The sequence below is a fragment of the Rhipicephalus microplus genome, chromosome 10 (genome assembly GCF_043290135.1).
Source record: "Rhipicephalus microplus isolate Deutch F79 chromosome 10, USDA_Rmic, whole genome shotgun sequence".
Classification (NCBI taxonomy): Eukaryota; Metazoa; Arthropoda; class Arachnida; order Ixodida; family Ixodidae; genus Rhipicephalus; species Rhipicephalus microplus.
In genome coordinates, this window is record NC_134709.1 from 10,846,178 (window position 1) to 10,870,754 (window position 24,577).

Genomic DNA, 24,577 nt, shown 5'->3' on the forward strand with positions numbered 1-24,577 from the left:
CGTAGTGGAGGGCTCCGGAAATGTCGACCACCTGGTATTCGTTTTCGGTTTGAGCCAAACATTGCAAGTTGGAGCGACTTCGTGGGAGGGGGTTGGATAGGCCTCCCACCCTTCTCTACAGGCCTAATCGTGGGCTTACCAGTATCGGTTGCTTCGATTGCACTGGCGCCAAAATGTTATACGTCGATACTCACGTTAAAGCACATACTCCAGGTTTTTTTTTTTTTTTTTTGTTGTTGTTGTTGTTGTTGTTGTTGTTGTTGTTGTTGTTGTTGCATTCATCTGGGATGAGCGAGTGGCGAGTCATATATGAGTTGCATCTGTAAACTTTGTGAGTATACGAGTTGCAGCTGTGACGACATCAAAGCCGATAGCGAGCACAGCAAGCATAATTGACGTTGCCACGATCTGACAGGTCTTTTTCGTAACCGTGTTGCAAATACTGACATGGATCAGCGGCAGAATCCTGCAGTACGCCTCGGTATGACGCAGCGGTGTAGCACTGGTGCTTGGCTCCTGACCCCAAGGCCTAGACTCGATCCCAGCCGTGGAGGTCTTATTTCTATGGCGACGAAATGCGCTGGAAGTGGCAGTTGGACGTACGTCGAAGAACACCAGATGATCGAAATTTTCTGTTCCCTACACTACGGCATCTCTCATAAGATCATATCGTGGGTTTGGGACGTAAAATCCCTGATATTACGGTTCTAACTATGGTTATGACTGAAGGCCACCTTACAGGCATCAGAAAAAAAAAAAAAAGCTCGTTTGCGCCAAAAATAGACAGGCGAAACAACCTTTTAGGCCTCCAACGTCGTAAGTTTAGGCATAATAAGTGTTATAATAAAGGTAAATAATTTTAAAGTCGAAGACGTGCTCGAGTTGTATCTAAAAGACAGGAAAACAAAGAAAAAAGTGTTGTTTCGGATGGTACGAAGGCGCCAACAGTTCAACATAAACGTGTAATTGTCCCATAATGTTGCTGGACTGATGACGATCAACTGGCTTAATTCATCATCAAAGCCGTTTACAACTTCTTTAAGGACCTCACTTATGTACAGCATTTATTGTAACATAGCATGTTCCTTTTCGGCTACTGGTCATTCAGAAACGGCGGCGATTCTTGGACGTGCACAATGAGCCGTGACAGCGTGGTTGTAGCTAGCCACCCTAGCGGGGTGGCGTATGCAGACAGGCGCGCCCTATTTCACTGCTGCTAGCTGTCATTTTCTTAGAGCTCCCGGCGACACGAATAAAGTCTCTAAAGGCTTTAGGTAGCGCTCACATAGGCACCGTTATTGAAAATATGTATCGTAAGCATTTAAGCACAAGCGCCCAAAAATATAGCCAATTTTAGGCACAATAAAACCCCCATAAAAAACCCTTCTTAACCTTTAATCATACTCATATATCAAAGTGAGGTGCGAGGAATGCAAGAAACAAAATAGGCATTGGCCTAAAATCTGGTCTCTGCTTCTCATTGACGTCATTGTGATCGCCATCTTGGGGTACCAGCAGATTAATGCCGATGTCCTCTCACGTGTCTTTGTGCACAAAAGGACGTGAGGGGACCTATGTCCACTCTTGGCGCGGTGGCTGGAGAACAGAAGAGGGTGAGTTGAGAGAACGCGGGGACCGAACGACTGTGTGTCCTCCCCCGCTGATACTACCTAATGGGTCACGGTGGCCGCCATGTTGAGGTACCCAACGCAGATAACCTGTTTGTGACGTCACGTGAACGCTATGTATAACTAAAGGAAGTCCCAGTATCACCGCAAGGGTGCATCAATGAAGGCAACAGTAACAAATTTTACACTAAGTGAGGCTGGCAGCTAACTTTTTTGGATCTGATCTAACGCAAGTATATACCCAAAACGCTGGTGTAAACGAATACGGCCGCTCCAGGGTCACTTTTAGCGGGGGCACTTTGGTCTCATTGCGTTGAGAGTGCAGCACGTGGCAGGGTGCACGAGCCGCCCCTGATGACTGCCGAAATATAGCGAGATACCGCGGGGGCCAGCGATGACGTCTACGACTGTGAAATCAAGGTTCACAGTAACTGCTCGAGGACCCCCCACTCCCCCTCATCTTTTCATGCTCGTTAAGACAGGTGGTGCGTTTCTTCTCTGCTTGAGCCTACGAAAGCCGCTTTAACATGCGGGGAGGTCTTATCGTATGCACTGTCGCGACTCCGGGTCCTGCGGGTCTCAGTTTGATAGCGGGCCCCCGTCCTAGGACCCATCGTCGAACAAGTCAGATGAGGCGCTCGTAAAAACGACAACAATTTATTTAACATGGTTAGTAACTGAGAAGGAGAACGAGAAGTCAACTAATCCCTCGTCGCCGAGGCTAGCTCCGACAAGGGCTGCAGCAGATAGAACATTATATTTTTCTTCACCCCCACATTCCATTCCTGGTTGTTTGCTAGAAGCTGCGGCTTAGCTGCACATATCCAGGGGCTCCGCTTGTCCTCGCAAGATGCAGCTACAACCATTTTGGCTTTAGCTTGCAGCCTGGACTGCAAGTACCATGCTGGTTCTGAGATTTTCAGATCCTCGGTGACCTTGAAAATGGCCCAGCTGCCTCTTTGTCTGCCTCGAAAGCCTTGCTTAGAGTCGAGCTCACAATGGCCTTTCTTGGCTCGTGTGCTTTCCTTGCACAGACCGGTCCTGGACCCCTTTTCACGTTTTGCTGACAGGAAACCAACCCGTCTTGACATCACACCCTCCCTTGGAATGCATCGAAATAGTTTCGTTCAGTTCACAAAGGCCGAAAAACTTAAATAACGAGGACGGTCGTAACAGCGCGCTCCGAACGACCGAGTTTTCTTTGATTCTTGTCTACTTAGAATGTTGCGGCAATTTTGTATTTATTGTCACATGTATTTGGTTTGATACAATATATCTCCGAATCTACCCTGTCATTTAATTTGTATAAATGTTCATAATCATATTAACTGCACCTCTGCTCCTGACATGTAATAAAATACTCATGTAATAAATTGAACCAGTAACTAGCCACAGACGCTAACGGTCCAGATAATTTTGTAACTACTTTTTTGTGTTATGTTCATTGAATAATCACTGACTTATTTACTTATTTATTCATTTATTGTCCTAAGTAACAGCCGCACACGTGGGCGGTTCCCTACATTGATTCACAAGCGGACAGCCAACACTACAACCACAACTGGCTTTTTCCTGATATAACGTTTTTGGGACGTTAAACCCCACATATCAAATCAAATCTGATATAACGTTTTGTATAGGGTATTTTTTCCGAAAGCAGCTTAATTGAAGCGCTGGCTCGACTGCGTGGAAGACTGCAACGCAGAATGGCCGCCTTTGCGTGTGGCGTTTGGTTTGGACCCTCCGGCACGAGACGTGCTTTGTATACTTTGCTTTTATAGGGATATTACACCCTTCAACAACGCTCTGCTCAATAGTGTTATCCAACTAGAGAAACGTAGCATAAGTGATAAGCTTGAAGATTCGGTTAAAATTATTTTGTTGACATAAACGTGCGCAAGGTTCACCGTTAGAGAACGTGTAAGTTAAAATGTATCCTCCCCTCCCTCTTTGTTGATCAAGTCCAAAACACGTCATGATTGAAAATTGATGAAAAAAAAAACGAAAAGAACGAAGTCACGGCGAGCCTTCGGTCCATCGCCTTTAAAGGAGTAAACATGGGACATTAAAATGTTTTAGAATGCAACGTCAGGAACCTTCGTCTACCACAATCGTTAAAAAACTACGAGGCCATAGTCATGCTCTTCAAATAATGACGAGACTGATAAGCCCAACCGACTTACCTTTCTTCGGCGACCTCCAGTCGCCGAAGAAAGGGAAGTAAGAGGAAGGGGGCTAAACCCGTGACCGCAACCTACACGTTACCGGGTAGTCTTACCGTCTTGCTTCTGTTCCTGCTCAGCTACTTCTACTAAAATATAACTACAACCTCACATCATGAAATGCCATGTCGAGAAGTGTGGCAGCTTGGGCTAGTTGGTATGGCATGACGATAGTTATCAGCGCGAAAACAAAACGAAGACACAGAGACAAGAAGGACAGTGTCCTTCTTGTCTCTGCATGTGTCGTCGTTTTGTTTTCGCGCCATAACTATTGTCATGCCATGTCGAAGCAGCGATAAAGCCTACGATAATGCGACGTTATTGCGAGTAGTGAAAGAGTCGTTGCACACACAGGGCACGCGTACAGATTATTGTGAATCGTAGCGATGCGTTCCTAGCGCTTCAACACAATGTTCGGACATGCACCCTAATAATTACTACTCGGTAAGTGTGCACTTAAACGCGCAAGACCTATTTGCCGGCGAGATTATATTCGTACTTTGCAAACGTCATTGCACCCGTCAACCTCGGTTATGTTTTTCCTTCATACACTGAAGTTGTGCGGGAAGCCGTGAGCCCGATTCCACCCCGTCTCCCATTCGAAAGCTTTCGGCACGTAACGTGATTTCGCGCTGCCTCCAGGATCGCACACATCGAAGGACCTCACCCGGTTTTGCACCGATTCCGTTATCATCCTACGTCGGAATAAGCGACGGTGTCATGTGAAGACGTCAACGTGTGACGTCACGTGACGTCATAACGACACTTGCTTCGCAGTAATGGCGACAAGCCTGAAAGGAGAGACGAGATGTTGTTGTTCCCTGTGTTACAAAGCAGTAACGAAGTCCTTGGACCGGCTGCCCCCAAGCGTGCCTTCCCGTCATCTCGGACATTCTTTTGTGGGGTGCGGGTTGTCACCTGCACCGGCTGTCTTTGTCTCGGCTGTGCGCTTCGCCTGCGGGGCAGAGGCTACGGGCGGGCCCCTCTGGAATGTGTGGAAGGCCGGTTGTGTGCTACAGGAGCGACTGCCGTGAAGTTCTCCTGCGTGGTCGCTTCCGAGTCCCCGCGCGTGTGCCACGTGCATCTGCCACGTGTGTGAAGGGATACGTGTGTTGTGCTCTCCAAGGAGTGGTTGGTTCCCCGAAGAGACATTCCGCCCCTATCTTCGGAACTGCACGGCGAGGCAGCGGGAGCAGCCCGCCAGAAGGAAACAGGAGAGAGTCGCGAGAAGAGTCGTCGTTCGGACGTTACTGTCCAACATGTTGCAAATAAACGTCTTGTTAAGTTTTCCTTGACGCCTGTCCCTCTGCCTCAGCTCTCTGGTGTTCTGAACGTCCCCATGGCCTGCGGAATGACGACCACCACCCAGCTCCACGCTACCTACTGGGTCCGCTGCGGCCACCGACGCGGCTCGTAACACCTCCAACATGGCTCATACTCACTCGTGGGGATTTTCTTTCTTTATCTCTGTTTTTGCGTCTATTTTCTGTATGTTTGTTTATATATCTTTTATTTCTCTTTTGCCCACTGCGAAATAAAGACGGGACAGACATGCGCAATTGCGCTTGTCCGCCTCGTCCTTATTTCGCACTAAAAGCTACCACTCTTTCTCATGTGTTTCTTTCTACATATTTCTTTCTCCTTCTGTTTCTATATTTAACTCTCTCTATCTTCTTTTTCTATCTCTCTCTCTCTTACGTGCTCCACGAACTGCACTTCACCAAGCAGAGTTTCAGTTCAACGCTCGCACCTGCTGCAAACGGTAGTGTAGCTTGCTCAATATTCCTCTAACGATTAACCACTCGAGGAGGCGGGGTAATGCTGTCTTTCATCACCAATAATTTGTACATAAACTTGTTATTCTAGCTTATACGAGTAATATACTAAAAATATACTTGTTCATTCTAGCTTGTTTACTTTAGCTTATTCTAGTTCAAATAGCTTGTTTATCCTAGCTCATACGAGTAATATACTAAAGAAAATACTGAAAAAATCAACCTACTACTCGGTCAATTCCTTGCATTGGGTACGAGCTATGAGATAAGGATCTACTACATTTTTTGAACAACGTTTCAAATTTCCAACTACTCATTATTGGCCAATTGGTCATTGTATTAGGAAAAAAACGAACGAACAAACAAATAAAAAGAGGCAAGGTACGAGAGCGTCTCTGTACGTACTTTATTCATAAGCAATCTTATAATTGTTCAATTTTTATATTCTATGAGTGATTGTCTCATTTTTAATCGAATTTTAATTTTAAAAAAGCACAGCATATCCACGAATGAATGATGATGAGTGAGGCGAAGGGTTTGTCAATCCGTCCGTGCTTCCGTTCGTCCGTGCGTGCGTCCGTTCGTGTGTACGTCAGTGCGTCCGTCCGTGTGTCCATCCGTGTGTCTGTCCATCTATGCGTCCGTCCGTCCATTTAGTGAACACTTCAAGTACCGCGACCTCTCTTCTTTTTATCATATATTCATCATATACAAGTACCGCCATCCAGCGGACAATCCAAGGACTAAACAAGAGTATGTACCCATTTCTGCTGTCAGCGCTTTCTAAACACCGAGAGCGTGATGACGACGCCGTGCTACGTTTTTCGTAACACGTGGACACGCGGATATGTGCCCGAGGTCGGGTATGTGCCACAGGTCACGCACTACAACGGGGGGACGCACAATACACGCCGTGAGGAGCTTCGCCCCTAAATTTTTACTCATTACATTGACCGCCAGTTTAATGGCCAATCGACCGTAGTGGGCACGAGTCGAAATATAGGTAGAGCAAGCAAGCACGAAACGTCGCTGTTCTGAAGGCAAATCGCGACGGGTTCCGGTCGCGCGATGCGACCGCCCTCGGTGGGAGGAGCGGCGGAACCACAGCGCCGCCACTCCGCCGAGAAGGAGGAGCGGCATCGTGGTGCGCATCTTCTCAGTCGCCTCTCAGTCAGTCACGACAGAAAGCAGCTGTTGTTCCGAAGGAGCGACGCACGTGGACGAATGGCTCCAGGAGCGTCGTCGTGCCAGCGTCGCCGTCGCCGGCGCGCCGCGGGGACCCCGTGAGCAGCATGACGCGTTGCGGCCACCAGGGCCTGCTAGTGCTGTGTGTCTCCCTCGTGTGCTGCTACTGCCTGGTGCTGCCGCCTACAGCGCAGGTGAGCGGCGAGACAAGACACTCATTCGACACGTGCGTGCATTCAGCCTGCACGTGCTTTTTCGTGCCGGGCACCCGGGCCTATAGCAGCAGAGCGACGTTCGCGTTCGAAGACGATGTAACGTGAGCATCGGCAATTTAGGCGAGGCTTTCGTGAGTACAGATTTGTGTGGCGGCTTAGTTCGCGAAAGGTCCATGCGCTGGCCTGTGTAGAGAAATGCGTGCCCGGGTGCACACGATTTGAGTTGAGCCCTCGAAGAAGCGCAGTTTTCTAATAAGCGATGCTCTATCAATCGTAACCTTATCGGCTGTCAGCTACAGCTGATTGCTACAGAAATCTGTTTATCAGTCTACTGTCATAGTAATCCTTGTCGGCGATCAGCTACAGCTGATCGCTACAGAAATATCTGTTGTCAGTCTACAGTCATTTCACATTGTCACACTTCGTTGTCTCCTTTCACTGTTCCATTTTATCGTTTCACACACTGTTCTAGCCTGCGGAAGTGTTGCGCTGAGCACGTGGATGAAGGTACGTATTCCATGTTTGTGAACAGAGGGGTAGGCGCCGTAGACATACGAGGGCGCTTGTAACGACGTCGCGGCATGCATGCTCCGCCCAGCCCAAAGCTCGCCACTGTCCTTTATGTTCACGTGACAGCTGCCTTTAAGCACAGCGCGCGGCAGGCTTCGCCAACGTGCTGTGCTCGGAGGCTGCTTTTGCAGCTGCTGTGCCGGTTGTTACATGAACATAAAAGGCGGTGGCGGCCTTTGGGCTGGGCGGAGCCTACACGTCGCTACAAGCGCCCTCGTATGTCGACGGCGCCTACTTCTGTTTACTAATGTGGAGCACGTTTATTCCCGGCACTGGAGGAAGGGAAAGGTAGTTAGCAGAGAGCATTGCACAATGTTAACGAAAAGAAGAAATAAGGATAAAAAGGAAAGAAGGAAGAGAAATGGTACATCCGGAACGCACACGCGAAGCTTTACGTGCCCCCGTTTTCCCTATAAGGGAAAGACTTCTAATCTTTTTTCAGCCTCTATAAGCTGAATCGCATTGTACACAGCCACGCACACGCACAGGTAATTCCAGGCGGCGTATAGGCGTGCGCACGGTTCCCCTTCAGGGAGTTGGGGTGAAGGTTCGTCGGAGCGCCCTCTCCCTATTTCAATGTATGGGGCTGACTGCGCCCACCTCCCTATTATGTCTATGTAATAGCCCTTTTATGTCTATGTATATAGAGCTGACTTCGCTCCCCCCGGCGCGCGATTTTGGGAGTAAGGAATGTTCCCCATGCATCGCGGAAGCTCTCGTGGTGACGTTGTGACCAAGGACGGCTGCAAGATTTCAGCAGAAATCGACTGATGTCAGTCACCGTTATCAATGTGATTGGCGGCAAGGCGCCAAGCGCGCTAGCATGCACGCGGACAATGGCGCTCGTCTGGTGCCAGTCATGGTATATGGTGCGCCGCGCGAATCTTCCGCGAGCTTTTTGTGTGTGTGTGTGTGTGTGTGTGTGTGTGTGTGTGTGTGTGTGTGTGTGTGTGTGTGCGTGCGTGTGTGTGTGTGTGTGTGTGTGTGTGTGTGTGTGTGTGTGTGCGTGCGTGTGTGTGTGTGTGTGTGTGTGTGTGTGTGTGTGTGGAACGTCACATTTTCATTTACGTCGTATTAGTGCCGATGTAGCGAGGTGTGCCAACTCAGATGAGCATTCATGCTTACTTTAAAGAAAAAATAAAATATCTTAAACGTAACGTTCGCCACGAATAATTACCCGGAAGTGCCCACGTGTAGTGAACAATCAAACAACGCGAACATCTAGAGCAGGGGCGTAAATAAAAAAAAAAATTAAGGGAGGACCCACATCTTCATATGTCGGCCATTTTGCTTTTTAAATAGATGTGTTATTTTTAATTGCATGTCAAATAAAATCATGCATTGTAATGTAATTACAAAACGAGCGTGGTTTTCCAGCTCGTGTGACTGCATTGTTCTATTGAGTCTACCATAAAACTTCTATTTCCTAACGCTGAGTCACACGTCAGAAAATGATTCGGGTCGACCTCCCAGCTTTTCTGCCAAAAATAAACATTTCTCTTTCCTTCGGTCGAGCGACAGTCGTGATTTAAAGTCTTGCACAGTTGAATCAACACGTGGTATATACGTACACTACAAAATAAATGGACATTTGAAAAACTTGAATGTCCTATACTTAACTGACAAACGATTCGCTTGCAAGGGGCGAGGTGACATCATGGCGTGATTACAATTTTTTTCTTTTTGCATCACTCGGGTGGACGCCACCGACGGTCGCGTTTTCTAAGGCTTTCGCCTTGAAGGCTTTCTAAGGCTTTCGCCTTCAAAGAGAACAATGGGTGCCTGGCAATAGGCAGATTATCTCACTCAGAGTATTTGAACTCGGCTGCTGGCCTGAAGGTCGCGGGTTCGATTCAGGCCGCGGCGGTCGCATTTTGATGGACGCGAAATGCTAAAGGCCCGTGTACTCTGCGATATTAGTGGTCGTTAAAGAACGCCAGATACTCGAAAATTTCTGATGCGACGTGCCTCACATAATCATGTCGTGCATCTGAGACGCAAAACCCCAGGCAGTGTAATTATTGAAGACGATAGTCTTTCTTGAGATAGTTGAACGCAGAAACTTTGTCCGTCTGTCTCCCACACGATTCAGCCCAGCCACACTACCAAAGTTTAAGCACTTCCCAAACGACCAGCTATCTTAACAGGTGGCTGCGTTCATACATAAAAAAGCAAAGACTATACGCATATCTGACGCGCAACGCCAACGCGTATGTATTAGATGGTGTGCTCCTTTATTATAAAATACATAGACACGTATTTTTTAAAGGCTTTAGTGTTTCTTAGGCTGTGCTGAAAATACGACGCTATGCACGAAAGAAGCCCGACAAAAGAATATTTTCTTTCAACGATATTTGCAGCGGAGCAGGCAGACACGCAACCAATAGACCTCTTCCCTGTTTGTAAACAATGTGACGTCACTGCGGGCACCCCGCCCACCATACCCTCTCTCGGAACTGGTGCTGGTTGGCAGGAAAGTTTCGTCGGCGGCATCTTTCCGCATAGCAGAGCTGTGTCTCTGCATTTCTTCGACAGAAATTTCTACACTGCTATGTTCTAAAGTCGCGGCTTTTGAAAGAAGGGGGTTCGCGGAAGGGTCACTGTCCATAGTGCGGAAATTTGCTCGTCCTAGTTGGATGGATGGAGAAACTTTATCTGAGAGTACTGAGAGACGCGACTAGCGCGCAGTGTGCTTCACCCACGTAGGTGGCTGTCATAAACAAGTCTGATCTTTTTTTCGAAAGTGAACGTTTTGAATGTACACGGTGACTGGCATGGACTTCATGGCACATCACCGTGTACATGAAATGTACATGGTGATGTACATGTAAACTTATTCAATTTCCATCGTGGCATGTGCAATGCAGTTTTAAGCGACGTACAGCATTGGCGGCAGCATGGTGTTGTGCGCGACGTCACAGATAAGAATCTCACTCATTGCGCAAAAGTCTGATCGGCGACGAATAAAATAAAAAAAAGAGACTCTTCTTGCCGTGGGTCGAGGTTAACATATCATCGTGAACATTAAAGTGAAATTCTGCCGCTGCGTTCCTCAATGACCCAGTAAAAATTCACGTGATGTAAAACCCGACAACGTAATTATATATAATATTTTCTGGCACACTTACCTTGCTCCATTTGACACTTATAACGTGTCCTCGTACCTATATTGCTTCTTTAGTCCTGATCAGTCATGGGCACGTTACCAGTAAAAAGTAGCAGTGTTACAGTTACAGTTACTGAAGGCAAAAAAGTAACTCTGTTACAGTTACCGATTTTGTAAATGTAACTTGTTACAGTTACAGTGAAAACGTAACGTCGTTATTTTTCCGTTACTGTGTAAAATAAGTAATTGATTACAAAACAAGTGATAGACTTGAACCATTAATGGCGCAGGAAGGCATTCAGGTAATGAAAGTTGCATGTTGTGAAGCCCTAGACGAAAAAGAAAACCCCTAAAAGTCGGCCAATATAATCAATCGTTCTGTAAGGCTCACTTTGTCACATCAGTTGTTGTTGTTGTTGTTGTTGTTGTTGTTGTTGTTGTTGTTGTTGTTGTTGTTGTTTATGCACACTTGGTGACAAGGAAGTTTACTTGCAAAATTCGTTACACTTTAGAACGAGTTGCTTTTCAAAGTTTTCATCAGAAAGCTTTCCCCTCTTGATGGACAAACTGTCGCGTCCTTTGATGAATAGCCGTTCAGCCGGCGTATACTGGACGGAATCCCCGTATTTCGCTGAATGAAAATCTTCTTAATCTTGGGGTACTTTGCCAGCTCGCTGATGTCAGTTCCGGGATCGCTGAGCCATTGTTTCACCTTGGATTGAGGATTGAGGCAACAGAAAAAACACGTCGTCTTCGTCGGTTCCTTCGCTGGCGGCTGCATTTTCATTGAAAATTGCTTCTAGAGCATGACACTCTTCCTCAAGAAGTAACGTCGCTGCTTTCCGCGCTTCAGTCATCTAGGAAAGCTTGAACTTTAGATGTACCGCTGCTGCCAGGGCCAGATCGGCATCCTCCAAAACTCCAGAAAACCTGTATTGAAAAAAAAAAAAGGTTACAGAAACAATGAATGACCCGGTTGAAAACATTTCACTTTCATTCATACCACGGACAATCCGTGGTACGATTGCATATGCGCCCCTGCGAGAGCACGCGACGATAGGACAGCTAGGAGATAGGCACAGGAAATTTCTCTCACCTTTTCTTGACTGCGTCCTGAAGACTGTTAGCAAGAAGTGTGCAGTACCTAAGCGGCGGGAGGGATCGCTGATACCGCAGTATAGAGATTGAAGTGTTTGTTGGCTGCAGGACGCCCATGTACATATATTGTTCCCCTTGTAGTAAATCCAGTGCCTTTGCCACAGCGTACATATCGCCTAGAAAAATAAAAGATACTGTCAACGCACTGCATCATGTTAAGCAAATAATCGAAACATACTATGCAGTATTCATCAATGAACATAGATTACTCATGCTGCAATCGTGGCAACGAGAGTGCGTCGAACGTTGCGTCCGTCCTCCCTTTCGGTGCTTCGTTTACGTACTTCATGGCGTTGAACAACGAATTCCATCGCGTTGCATTCGGCTCAGGGAGATGCCTTCCCAAGGCAGCCTTTACTGCTTCGGCTGCCTGCACAGACCGGCTTTGTTTCCTCCAAAGAGTCTCCAGTTTTGAGAAAACGGAAACATCGTGTTAAACAAATAATCGAAACATACTATGCAGTATTCATCAATGAACATAGATTCCTCATGCTGTCAATCGTGGCAACGAAAATGCGTCGAACGTTGCGTCCATCCTCCCTTTTCGGTACTTCGTTTACGTACTTCATGGCGTTGAGCAACGAATTCCATCGCGTTGCATTCGGCACAGGGAGATGCCTTCCCAAGGCATGCCTTTATTGCTTCGGCTGCCTCCACAGACCGGCTTTGTTTCCTCCTCCAAAGAGTCTTCAGTTTTGAGAAAACGGTCTTCGCCATTTCGCGGTATAGGTTCCGTTGTTGCCGGCATTTTCGGCATCCACCGAAGCGACGAGGTTTAGGGTGTGCGCGGCACACCTTCTGTGCCCGGCGTGGCAAGTTGGATACCTCGAGAGGAATCATTGTTCGAGCCACTGTCCATGCATTACCTCCGTGATGTTATTTGCCACAAGATCTTGGTCCCGTTCAGCTTCTCCAAAGACCCCGTGTCCCGAAAAATGGAAATTTCCAACAAGCTATAGCGCGGAAATGAGCTGGTGGAGGTTCGACATTTTCATACAGCATCCATATAATTTGATTGACTAATTTGTTAAGCAGTATGAAATAAAATTGCCAACAGCTGGACGAAAAAAATACCGGACAGGACAGAGCACTCCCTTAACAATAAAACTGTCAGAAAAGGCGAGAAAGGAGTGAAGGTTAATATTTATTAACAAATAAAGATAAACGCGACGACTATTCCCTAACAGACGTATAAATGCACCCAAAAGTTTGCGGAGCGTAGGCTCCACTGCAAATGCGAAATTCTGCTCTGTTCGCTCGTGGCGCTTCTTAAATAGCTGGTAGCTGTGTAGCTCGCAAGAACAGGTCGGAACATCTATTTGGAGGTTATGTTCTCAGACAAAGCCGGAATATAGCTTCCTCGGAAGTTACGTACTCCGCACGTTTTTGGGGCGGTTTACATCTGTGGTACGCTTCTAACAAAAAAAAAATATTACCTGGCACCGATGATCAGTAGCCTTAATATGTAATATAGCACAATAATGGTCTTTAGAAAATTGCAAATATCTTAATAAAACAGAAATCCAGGTCTTTTAAAAATACGAGGGACGCACACAAAGCGTAAAGTTTCTGTTGTGTGTGCATTGCATTTGCCTCTCGTATTTTCTAGTCTCAGAGCTTTGTACAATATCTCTGTAGAACGTATTTGTGTTTTAATTCCTGACTCTACAAAATAACCACACGACTATTTAGATTGGCGAAGGATACGCAGAAGTTCGTCGTAAATTCTGGGGTTACAAAAATGTGCCTTAGTATGCAACAGTTGAGGGCATGCGCACAACTTTCCATAATCAGTTGGATCAGCGATTGCAGCATGCCAGGCTCATTAATTTATTGCGATCATAAAAAAAAAAGAACGCAGCCGAAGTCAAATTTCAGCTTAATTTTGTTTTTGTTTTCTGGGAAGGATAAGATAATAAAAATAGGCCACCTCGGTGTACACAATGAGATTAAAAGAGAAGCAGCCTTTTAACTTGGCTTTCACAAAGTTCGAACCATTGTCCATGATGACGACACATATTTTGTGCAGAATCTTGTACTCCACAAATACTGCGTGGAGCGCTGTCGCGATTACGTCGTAGGTGTGAAGACCTGAAAGCCGTTGGCACACGAGCGCTGTGAATCTTCCCCCCCCCCCCCCCAAAAAAAAAAAAAAACAGGGGAGGGAGGCACGTGAACTTGGCAAGGTATGCAGTGGCAACATGTCTGATTTACGACATGTAGTTTTACGAATAAACGTACCCTCCAGACACACTGCGCTTCAAACCAGTCGGACAGGTATTTGTCAAATATGTTTCCCTTTAGACATGTAAGAAGACTTACGAAAAGGGTTCAGCTTAAATTGAGGACGACGCAGCGAGCAATGGAAAGAAAAATTGTAGGTGTAACCTTAAGAGACAAGAAGAGAGCAGAGTGGATTAGGGAACAAACGGGGGTTAAGGATATCATAGCTGAAATCAAGAAGAAGAAATGGACATGGGCCGGGCATGTAGCGCGTAGACAGGATAACCGCTGGTTGTTAAGGGTAACTAACTGGATTCCCAGAGAAGGCAAGCGGGTTAGGGGGAGACAGAAGGTTAGGTGGGCAGATGAGATTAAGACATTTACGGGTATAAATTGGCAGCAGCAAGCACGGGACCGGGTTAACTGGCGGAACATGGGAGAGGCCTTTGTCCTGCAGTAGTCAGGCTGATGATGATGATGATGATGATACAAGTAAAGTCTGAACTCGGTCTTGTGCAGGGAGGATATTCCTTTTAGCGATCTGTTCCCTTAAACTGCGATGGGAGCCTTTGAAAGTCAAAAGGTGGAGAGGATATTGTATAAAAAAGTTCGAAAAAGTGAAAAGCGTTTAACGTCGGCCTCTAACGAGTGTGGCTGTTGGATAATTTTTTACAAAAACAAAAGTAACTGTAGCTGTATTTTTCGTTACAGTTACTCAGTAAAAAAATAAGTGTTACAGTTACAAGCTCCTCTAAATGAAAAGTAACTAGTTACAGCTACAAGTTACTGAAAAAAGTAACTAGTTACCGGTAGCGCGTTACTAGTAACTAGTCACTGCCCTAGACTGGTCCTGATACACATACTTCTAATGCGCATTGTCACTTCGTAAGGATCGAGCCGTAAAAGTACAAAGTAGATAAGACACGAAAGTCTCCGCTGTTTCCATTAACACGTATCAGGTATCCGATAATACGAGTTACAGCCGTGGTGCATGTTGTAGCGTTGCCGATCCTGCATGCGTAGTCGTAGTTATCACTCGGAGATTATGCACTTTTTATTTTTCTGCACGCCGCACATACGCCTAGATGTACCCAGTCGCAAATGATCGCGTCATATGTATTCTTTACCTCGACTAAAATGTCAGATCGTAAAGTTTCATCGACAACCGGTTACTGAAACCGGCCCACAACGAATAACAGTGTTTTCGCAAAAAAAGGACGCATAGCGTTATTCGCACTGCACAAACCAAGCACATTATTCTCAGTCTCGTCGTCCGTAATGGTGAACCAATATTGTCAAAGCCTTTCAACGCACACTACACGCCACAGTCAACACTGCACATTTTCGAAGGCGATGCCGCTGTTCCTCGCACAAGCCACCACGCGTGTTCACTTATCCGAGATAAACAGCCAGCCAGCGTGGCGGATATTTAATCACGCACTTTACCACACACACCTAGATGTTCTCTGACACATACCACAGCCAATGTTGTGCACTGTGAGATGAAGATTAAATAAAAAAAAAATCTTGCCTCGACACCGAGCGACTGCACCCCACTCAGCAACCGGCGGGAGTGTTTTGCCAACCAACGCCTTGCACGTGCACCGGTGACGTCACGCTGTGACGTAGCCCGGTAGAGGTCTATTCTTATCATCAAAGTATTCAGGCACGTTCGAGCATGACGATGCTGAAGAAGCGAGGACTAACTCTGGACTTGATAAGACAGATGCCTGGGCTAGTTGGTGATTGGGAATCAACATACTTGGACAGCACAAGGCTACCAGTAGTTGCGACGTAACTACAGAAGAGACAAGGACAGAATGAGCGCTGACTTCAAGTGAAATTGGCGAAAACGCTGGAAGTATATACGCGTGACCAAACATCACCGCGCAACCTATTGCATCACAGCAAGACAATCATCATCTCAATTACAACGCCACAACTCAGCACAAATTATATGGGTACAACGCCATAGCTCATCACAAATTCCCATAAATTCAACGCCACAGCTGAGCACAAATTCATGTGAATTTGTGCTGAGCCATGGCGTTGTATCCATATAATTTGTGCTGAGCTGTGGCGTTGTAACCATATATTGAGATGATGATTGTTTTTTCTGTGATGCAATAGGTCGCGCGGTGATAGTCTGTCACGAATATGTATTTCCAGCGTTTTCGCTAATGAAAATTTCAGTTGAAGTCAGCGCTCTTTCTGTCCTTGTCTCTTCTTCTGTAGTTACGTCGTAACTACTCTTGCGCTGTGCAAATCATGTTAACTCTAGACACCATAGTCGGGAAGTAAGTGGCTTGTGCACTTTTGTCGATTTTGCGTATGCGTATATGCACCACTGCCGACGAGCCGCTATAACATATCTCCAAGCGGTGAGTCGCCAAAACAGTGCGACAGGCGCCACTCTCGTCGCGTGGCAATGGGCATGCGGACCGGAATCGGCGCCAAACGCGCCACACATCACTGCCGTCACTAGAGAGTTTCAGTACTGCGGAATGGTGCTACGTACGCATCACGCAAGCGCCTTGCGTTACGTGGCGTCGTTTGCCACTAATCGGCTTTTAGTACGCCGTAGTACCCGCGTACGTAACGAGCGTGAAGCGTGTTGCGCCATCTGGTAGATCAAAATAGAAGCACGTGTTGTTGACAGCCAATGTGAGCCAATCCAAGTGTTATAGCCAGATTATGGCCATATTTTAAGCCACACAGCCGGTCGGTGGTTGCCTTCGATGCCGCCATTTTGCTAAACGAAGTCTCGCGCTGTCGCGAACTTGTTCGAGAGCGGCGCGATCACCTCATACGTACGCACGCACGCATCTCATGCGTGCGTGCGTAGCGGCTGCGTACGTAACGCGATACGTGCGCGTTGCGGTCTGCGCATGCGCACTACGCAGAACGTGGCGTCCTTACGTACGCCACGTACGCAGTACTAAAATTCTCTACTACTAACAGGCACGTTCTCAACGGCCCATTAGCTTTCTTTTCAACTCCTTCGCGTTATCCTGCGTGCGGTTGAGAACGCGGTACGCGAAAGGCAGTCGCGCCGTCCGCAAAACTAATTACAGGCGAGCTCTGCAAACGGTCCGCTTGAAATGTGACTCGTACAGCGCGTTACGTTTAACGACTAGCGTTAGCGTATACGTGGTAAAGCTTATTTTTTTTCTGTGGAACTATCATACACGATTGGGCGTACCGTGAAATACTAAGACGAATTACGCATGTCATGTTGTAGTACTACGTTCTCACAGAGAAACACAGGGCGGCGTCGAGGAAGACGAGGTTCTTGGAATGGGCCCACTCTCGGCCATCTTGTCACGGGGTGAACCTAAAATATCACAGCAAATGCGGTTTTCTCATATCTTCACGTTAAAAATATTAAGCGTTTAATATTAACTCACCACAGAAGAAAAAAAAACCTTTATGTTGAGAAAGTTAAAGATAGCCAGGCTATAGTAGAAGAACCCTTCCGAAAGATGGGCTTAAGTTTCTCACCACTCGCCTCCGCTAAACTATGTGCTACACAAATCTTCATCCGCCTTCGCTAAACTGTGCTATACATATCTCCTGTGTTGACGTCACGGAATTCGAAGTGTGTGTGTGTTATTAACAGTATTTTGGCCCCAGAGCCTAAAAAAAAAATTTCTGCAACTTACAGGGTAGCCAGCCGGTCTGAGAACTGGCTAACCTCTCTGTCGTTCCTCTTTCAATCCTCCTCCTCCCGCAACTTGGCATGTAATGACTCTGGCTCCGTCCGCCTCTGTCGATCGGTGGTTACGATGCTCGGCTGCCGACCCGAAGGTCGCCGGTTCGATCCCTGCCACGGCGGTCACATATTGATAGAGGCGAGATGGTTGAGGCCCGTGTACTTTACGATGTTAGTGGTGCACGTTAAAGAACACCGGGTGGTCAAATTTTCCGGAGTTCTCCACTATGGCGTCTCTCATAATCATATTGTGGTTTTGGGACGTAAAACAACACATACTATTTTAGTTGTCATAATCATCATCATCATCATCACTATCATCATCATCATCAGCTGAACATGCACTAAGCGCGCCGCAGACGGTGTCACAACATGCTTGAAATGATTAAAAGCATCACAATTCAAAACGACGGCGCTCGCCGAGGTGGGCTTCACCCGACAAACACTCTCACTGTAAGGAAGAAAGCTTTGCCGGAGTCTGTGCAGAGTGTTCACGTGTGTAATTTACGCGGCGTCAATGAGCGAAGCTCTCGTAACTCGCGGATTTCGGAGGCGGCGGCGTACGCTAAAAACCCGGCTCCGGCGACGATACGTGAACGCGACATTCAAAGGGACGCCGGTTGGGTGCGTGTTTGCGTGCGCTGTTTTCCAATAATGCTGCTCTCCCGCTTGAGGGCTTGTCGGCGATGAGACGTTTCGGGTATGTCAGTCTGATCTTTTATCGAAGTGAATGGCTATTTCACGTTGCCATGTCCCATTGTTGCCAAGATATGAACGCGTGACCGTCGTAGTTGCTCGTAGCAACAGAAGTGTCGCGCTGCTAAGCGCGTGGAAGAAGGTACAGTTCTTGGCACGGAGGAAGAAAACGCTTAAGGGAGCATTGCGCAATAAGAAAAAAAAAGAAAGAAAGAACAGAAAAATAGTGCGTCACTCCCGCACACGACAAGCTCGCTTGCACCTATTTCCCCTGAATAGCCTTATTCACTCTTTTTTTTTTCGATGTCCGAGCAGAAACGGCGGCAGCAATCCCACAAGTACGACTTAGTAGCACCAACAGCAATACAAGCGTAAGCCTATTTAGGTCAGAAACCAGGTGCAAGTAGGTCAATTATGTATGCACGTTAAAAAGGCGGTGATACGTGGTAATGACAATATATTATGTAGCAGCAGGTTCCATTTGTTGCGGGATTCAAAATGAAATGAGTTAGAACAGGAACCAGGTTTAGATGAAAACACACACACACACACACACCTTAAAAAAATCTGGAGGGCATGGTTAAGGTGGCGTCGTATGAATGACAGACTAATTTTCTTTCTGCTTGATTAGAAACTTGATATTTGCGACTTGTAACTTGGACTTGTTCTTGTCAACAAAATAAAAAAAGTGAAACTGCTTTTAGCCGTTCTTGCGCATTGGTTGTGTACTATCAGAATTACTCTCGCAGTTCTTCACAGTCACAGGCGAGATTTATACATTAGAATTATACATTACACATTAGAAAATTAGAGAATTTATACATTAGAAAAAGAAGCGTAACGCGGCTTTTGTAGCGTGAAATAGTCTCTGCTTTCGCGTGTTTTCACAAGAAACTTGGATTTGGCAGATGAACAGGTATCTTATCTTAGAGCAGTCTGCAAAGCGTTCAACGTTAGAGAGCTGGGGATTTCAGTTTATAAATCTGAATAAACACAGCCATCGGCACGTGCCTTTGTTTTCTGTTTGATCGTTCACCCTACTTAGAAAAATAATTTACAATGCGATCTTTTTTTTTTTTTTGAAAGTCAGAAAATTAAACGACAAAGGGACAAACAGCCTTCCGCCACCATGCGGGTCACCGCAGAACTCATTTGCAAGTCAGAAAACGGTGACCCGCTGGCAGGTTTTTTACCACGTGACCACGCATTATGTTCAAGGTAATATCCACCCCCGTGCACGTTCCTATTGGATACGTAAGTTCACATTCGGTACGGCGCGAATTCACGACAGCAGGCTAGAAGTGGTAAAGCCAGACCCAATCAGTGTGTTCCTATGCGGGCAGTGATTTTCGTTTAGAAATAACGCGTAGCGTTTGAAACGCTGAACGCTAATATAAATACGGACACTGCCCAGCGTAACTAAAGAGGCCTTTTATCACAGCGTACTGCTGCCGTTCACAAACCGAAATCACTTGCAGGACCATCCGGGCATTCGAAGCACTGCCGTGACATCCGGGCTGAACTCGGTGCTGGGGGGCCGAAAAGCGGAACCCCCCCCCCCCCTCACCGCACTTTTCCTACGCAAGGTATACGCACCGCGCGGTTCCTCGAAGATTACGCAGTTCGACGAGTTCCTCTTTCTTCTCGGGCCGTTTGTGCGCTGCGCACCTTTAATTGCGAGCTCTCATCTCTGGTAATTACGCTCTGCAGCACAGAATCCGGCTGTTCCCTCGTCGCGTAATTACAGGTGCGCCGCCGTTTGCAGCGGAGGTATACCTCGTAAGGCAAACATTGGGAGCGCAGTTTATGGCCGGCCTGCGCTAATAACAGCGGTGAAAGTCGGCTGTCTTCGAGTGCGTCCATTTTTTTTTATTGCTTCCCGAAGTCGATGCTATGCGCCCGCAACCGGCTGATGCTAATGCGCGTACATACACAAGTGCGCACTCGTGTTGAGCAACGCCGGACTTGGCCGCTTCTGTGGGAGGATACTATCTCTTTATCCTTGCCGCTCACGCGCAGGTGCCAGTGTAGAACTTGGTCTGTTCGATGGAATGTTCGTTGATGATCTCAATGGATTCGACGGCGTACAACCGAGCAAAAGTTGGGCGACTGCACGGTCTTGAGGACGCGCTGCAACTGGTATACAATTAAACAGCCGTGTAGCGAATTTCGGTACAGCCGAAACTCGTCGATTTAACAAAGTGATGACCACACTCGAATTATACGGTAAATCGAAAAGTTCGTAAAGTCGAGAAATGGCTTTTTTCGTCCAAGAAAGTTGCGAGAAGACAATTAGTGCCATCTATCGCTGGAAGCACTAGATGACGAAAACAACCGTCGTGTTCTTGGTGGCAGCACTTTAAAAGTCAACAAACCAGCACTATAGCCCGGTACCGCAAAAGCAGTGCTGAATACCAAGTCCACAGTTCGTCGCATGGACGCCGCATGCCACATCGTTAAAATAATGTGTAAGGCAACTATGACAGCTAGATATATTAACGCGATGACATTACAACACATGCCCGAATAAAAACCAGAATGCGTTAAAATTAGAAAGAACTGACAGCATTTGATCTTTGCTCATTTATTTCCAGGGAAACTTTGTTAAGCATAGTTTAGCGCTACGATAGATGAATGAATGGATGGTGAAACTTCATTTATAGCCCTGAGACGGCTTCGTTAACTCGAGTTGGAGACAACATTGAACCCTGTGTGTATACCTGCCTCCCAGGGAACGGAATTTTTTTTTTTCGTTAGATTGGAAAATTCGCTATGTCCGGCTTTCTTAGATCAATTTTAACCTCTACGACGCAATCCTCGATATAACGAATCATCTCACATTTTTTATGGTAGTATATATTTCATTATGCCCAATATGTATTTCCAATAGTATTTAATTATGCCCAATATGCACGGACACTGCAAGGATAGGCAAGGCATATACATCGGCGTCAGTGTGGAGAATGATTGCGCTGCATACATGGCCAACCACACGGAATGCGAAGAGCATGAAATGCTATAATAAGAATGCTCTGTTATGAGTTTGTTTACTGTGTGTTCAAGACAGAACACTCGGGAACGACGAAGGCACGCGTACTGAAGTTTTATAGCGCACAAAAAACAAACAAACAAGAAACATGGACTAAGGCGCTAACTTGCAACAACGTTTATTTTCGAAAACAGGAAACCACATGTACAGGTGACATCAATTTTCAACCATCGTCATTACAAGCACTCAGCGAATTGAGCTATCTCTGAGTAAATACGGTAACTCCTTAGAGGAAAGGGCACTATAAAAACCCAAAACGCTGCGTTACTAAGCATTCGCACTATTTAAAAAAAAAATAGACGGGAGAATGTTTGTACTGTGCACTTTTTCTTCCATGTTTGTTTGCGCGCTGGTATATTTTTAATAATAACATCCGGGGTTTCACGTGCGAACATATCCCAATATGTTTATGAGAGACGTCGTATAGTGGAGGGCTCCGGGAATTTCGGCCAGCTGGGTTTCTTGAACGCACACTGACAACGCACAGTATACGGGCCCCTAACAAATCTCCTCCATCGAAACGCAAACGCCACGGCCACGGAATCGAACCCACAACCTTCGGGACAGCAGACGAGCACGGTAACCGTTACACCACCACGACGGACGTTGTTGTCGTTATTGTCGTTGCCGTTGTTATTAACGTTGTTATTGTCGTTGCCGTTGTTATTGTTGTTGTTGTCGTTGCCGTTGTTATTGTTGTTATTGTCGTTGCCGTTGTTATTGTCGTTGTTATTGTCGTTGCCGTTGTTATTGTCGTCGTCGTCGTCGTCGTTGTTGTTGTTGTTGTTGTTGTTGTTGTTGTTGTTGTTGTTGTTGTTGTTGTTGTTGTTGTTGTTGTATTAGGTTGTATCTAACAAAGAAAATGAGCTCTCGATCAGTGCCCCTCTTTCCTTCAGAACGACGTTTTTCCGTTCACTTCCCTGCCTTTCCCATCTTTCATTTCTCTCTTTCTCCCCGTACGTCACACAGCTCACAATGAGGCATGACGTTCATTCGATAACTTTGAAAACCGTTGTGCTGCTCGGGGTCTCTCCCCGGAATGTGAAAGATTCAACGCTCCTCGATGTGAGAAAAGCATCCCGTGCACGAGTGTTATCGACAGATTTTTTATTTTTTTTATCGCAGGCCTATTTACCAATTTTCGCGAACTGTCAGGTCCGCTGTGTGAGAAAACTCTTACACCATGGTCAGGTCAGAGGGCCGTGTTCCTATTGGCCAATCGTTGAGCGCTTGAGCGAACCCGCATAATGTTCTCCAGTGCGCTCGACCCGACGCGCTTTGCGAAAAAGCGAGCTTGCATTTTTTTTTCTTTAGGATTGTCTATATAAAAAAACCATCGCAAGATGGTTGTATAATCACATTTGTTACTCTGCGGAACACCAAGCTCGCGTTTTGCTGTTTTCTAGATATTTTAAAGTTTTGCTAGATAGACAATGTTCGCTTTCGCTCCCTTTCAAAGTATTGTGTCATTAATGAACCCCGGCTGCGGCGGCTGCATTTCCGATGGAGGCGGAAATGTTGTAGGCCCGTGTGCTCAGATTTGGGTGCACGTTAAAGAACCCCAGGTGGTCTAAATTTCCGGAGCCCTCCACTACGGCGTCTCTCATAATCATATAGTGGTTTTGGGACGTGAAACCCCACATATTGATCAAATCATTAATGAACATATCGGATAGTCATGTTATACCTTAGTGCATAGAAAACCAATTATACTAACTATACCCGCGGTAATCCTTGTGACCGCGATCTATGTACTGGACTAAGCCCATAGATTATACTTCTTACGCCAAATATTATATATGTACATTGCTTCTTGTTACTTTTTTGTTTTCGCATTCTCTTACTCATTCTACTTTTTCTTATGCGTGCTTCTTAAATGCTGATGTTGACCAGACAAAATGATTTAATGTAGATTATACTATAACGTTTATTGCTTGTATAAATTAAAAAAAGAATGTCCATAAAATCATCCCACGATGGTCGTATAATCACATTTTCGCATTGCGGAGCACCAAGGTCGCTTTTTTACTGTTTATTTTTTTAAAGCCGTTTATAAATGCCCACGCCTTGACAACGGTCCTATATAATCACGCCATAAAACGACACGCTATACGGTGGCTTTCTCGCATTCGCTAATAGTGCACACCGTTTCACAGTTGCCGCGTGTTTCGCAGCAATCCCCCCGCGCGCACTCCGAAGCCAGCCGACTTCGGCCAAGCCAGCGTTCGTGGGCGCGAAAATTAAATCGATTCCAAGAAAGCGAGGCTTGCACCACTCTCCTCCCCCCGCGTGTCTGGAGGAGAGGTACACTCGATATATGCATTCATGACGCTCCCCACTCCCCCCTCCCCCCCCCCCCTCTCGGCTCCCCTATACCCACGTCCGGATTCGCACCGAACGGAATTCGCGTGGCACACGACGAGCGAGACGTGTTCATCGGATTTTCCCGAAACGGCGTCACTCCTTCTTGGCTTCCGCGTCGTCAATCGATGTGGAGCCGCGTTTTGTCTTTATTGTGTAGCGTTCGCATATAAGCAGACAAGCTGACGCGAGATAGAATAAAAAATCAACGCGCGGCCAAGTAAAGGAGGCGAAACACAGCGCGTGTTTATCGAGTGAGTGAGAATTTATTAGAAAGCAGAGAGGTCGGCCTGAGCTAGTTCGCTCTAGCCTGCTACTCTACACAGGGGATAAGGGAAAGGGGAAGGAAAGAGGGATGAAGGGTGATGATGGCCACAAGAAGAGGTGGTGCGTATGTACAGTAGCCACTTAGCATAGTACCCTACAGTCTAGTTTCTAGTCCAGTGCTTTTTATAAAGTCTAGAACAGCCTTTGTAGCAGTTTTTGACACTGTCGCCGCGGTGGTCTAGTGGCTAAGGTACTCGGCTGCTGACCCGCAAGGCGCGGGTTCGAATCCCGGCTGCGGCGGCTGCATTTCCGATGGAGGCGGAAATGCTGTAGGCCCGTGTGCTCAGATTTGGGTGCACGTTAAAGAACCCCAGGTGGTCGAAATTTCCGGAGCCCTCCACTACGGCGTC

At 46.6% G+C, this 24,577-nt stretch overlaps 1 protein-coding gene and 1 pseudogene across 1 annotated transcript in view; one reads left to right on the plus strand and one right to left on the minus strand.

Moving 5' to 3' along the window:
- Nucleotides 1-6,653: 6,653 nt before the first annotated feature.
- The window catches only part of LOC119181881 (metalloprotease TIKI2), a 130,194-nt gene continuing 112,270 nt past the window's right edge, over nucleotides 6,654-24,577 (plus strand). The window contains exon 1 of the mRNA XM_037433122.2: nucleotides 6,654-7,004. Coding sequence (XP_037289019.2) covers nucleotides 6,918-7,004 — 87 coding nt within the window. The 5' untranslated portion in view covers nucleotides 6,654-6,917. The remainder of the gene's footprint in view (nucleotides 7,005-24,577) is intronic.
- The window catches only part of LOC119180627 (uncharacterized), a 118,595-nt pseudogene continuing 105,188 nt past the window's right edge, over nucleotides 11,171-24,577 (minus strand).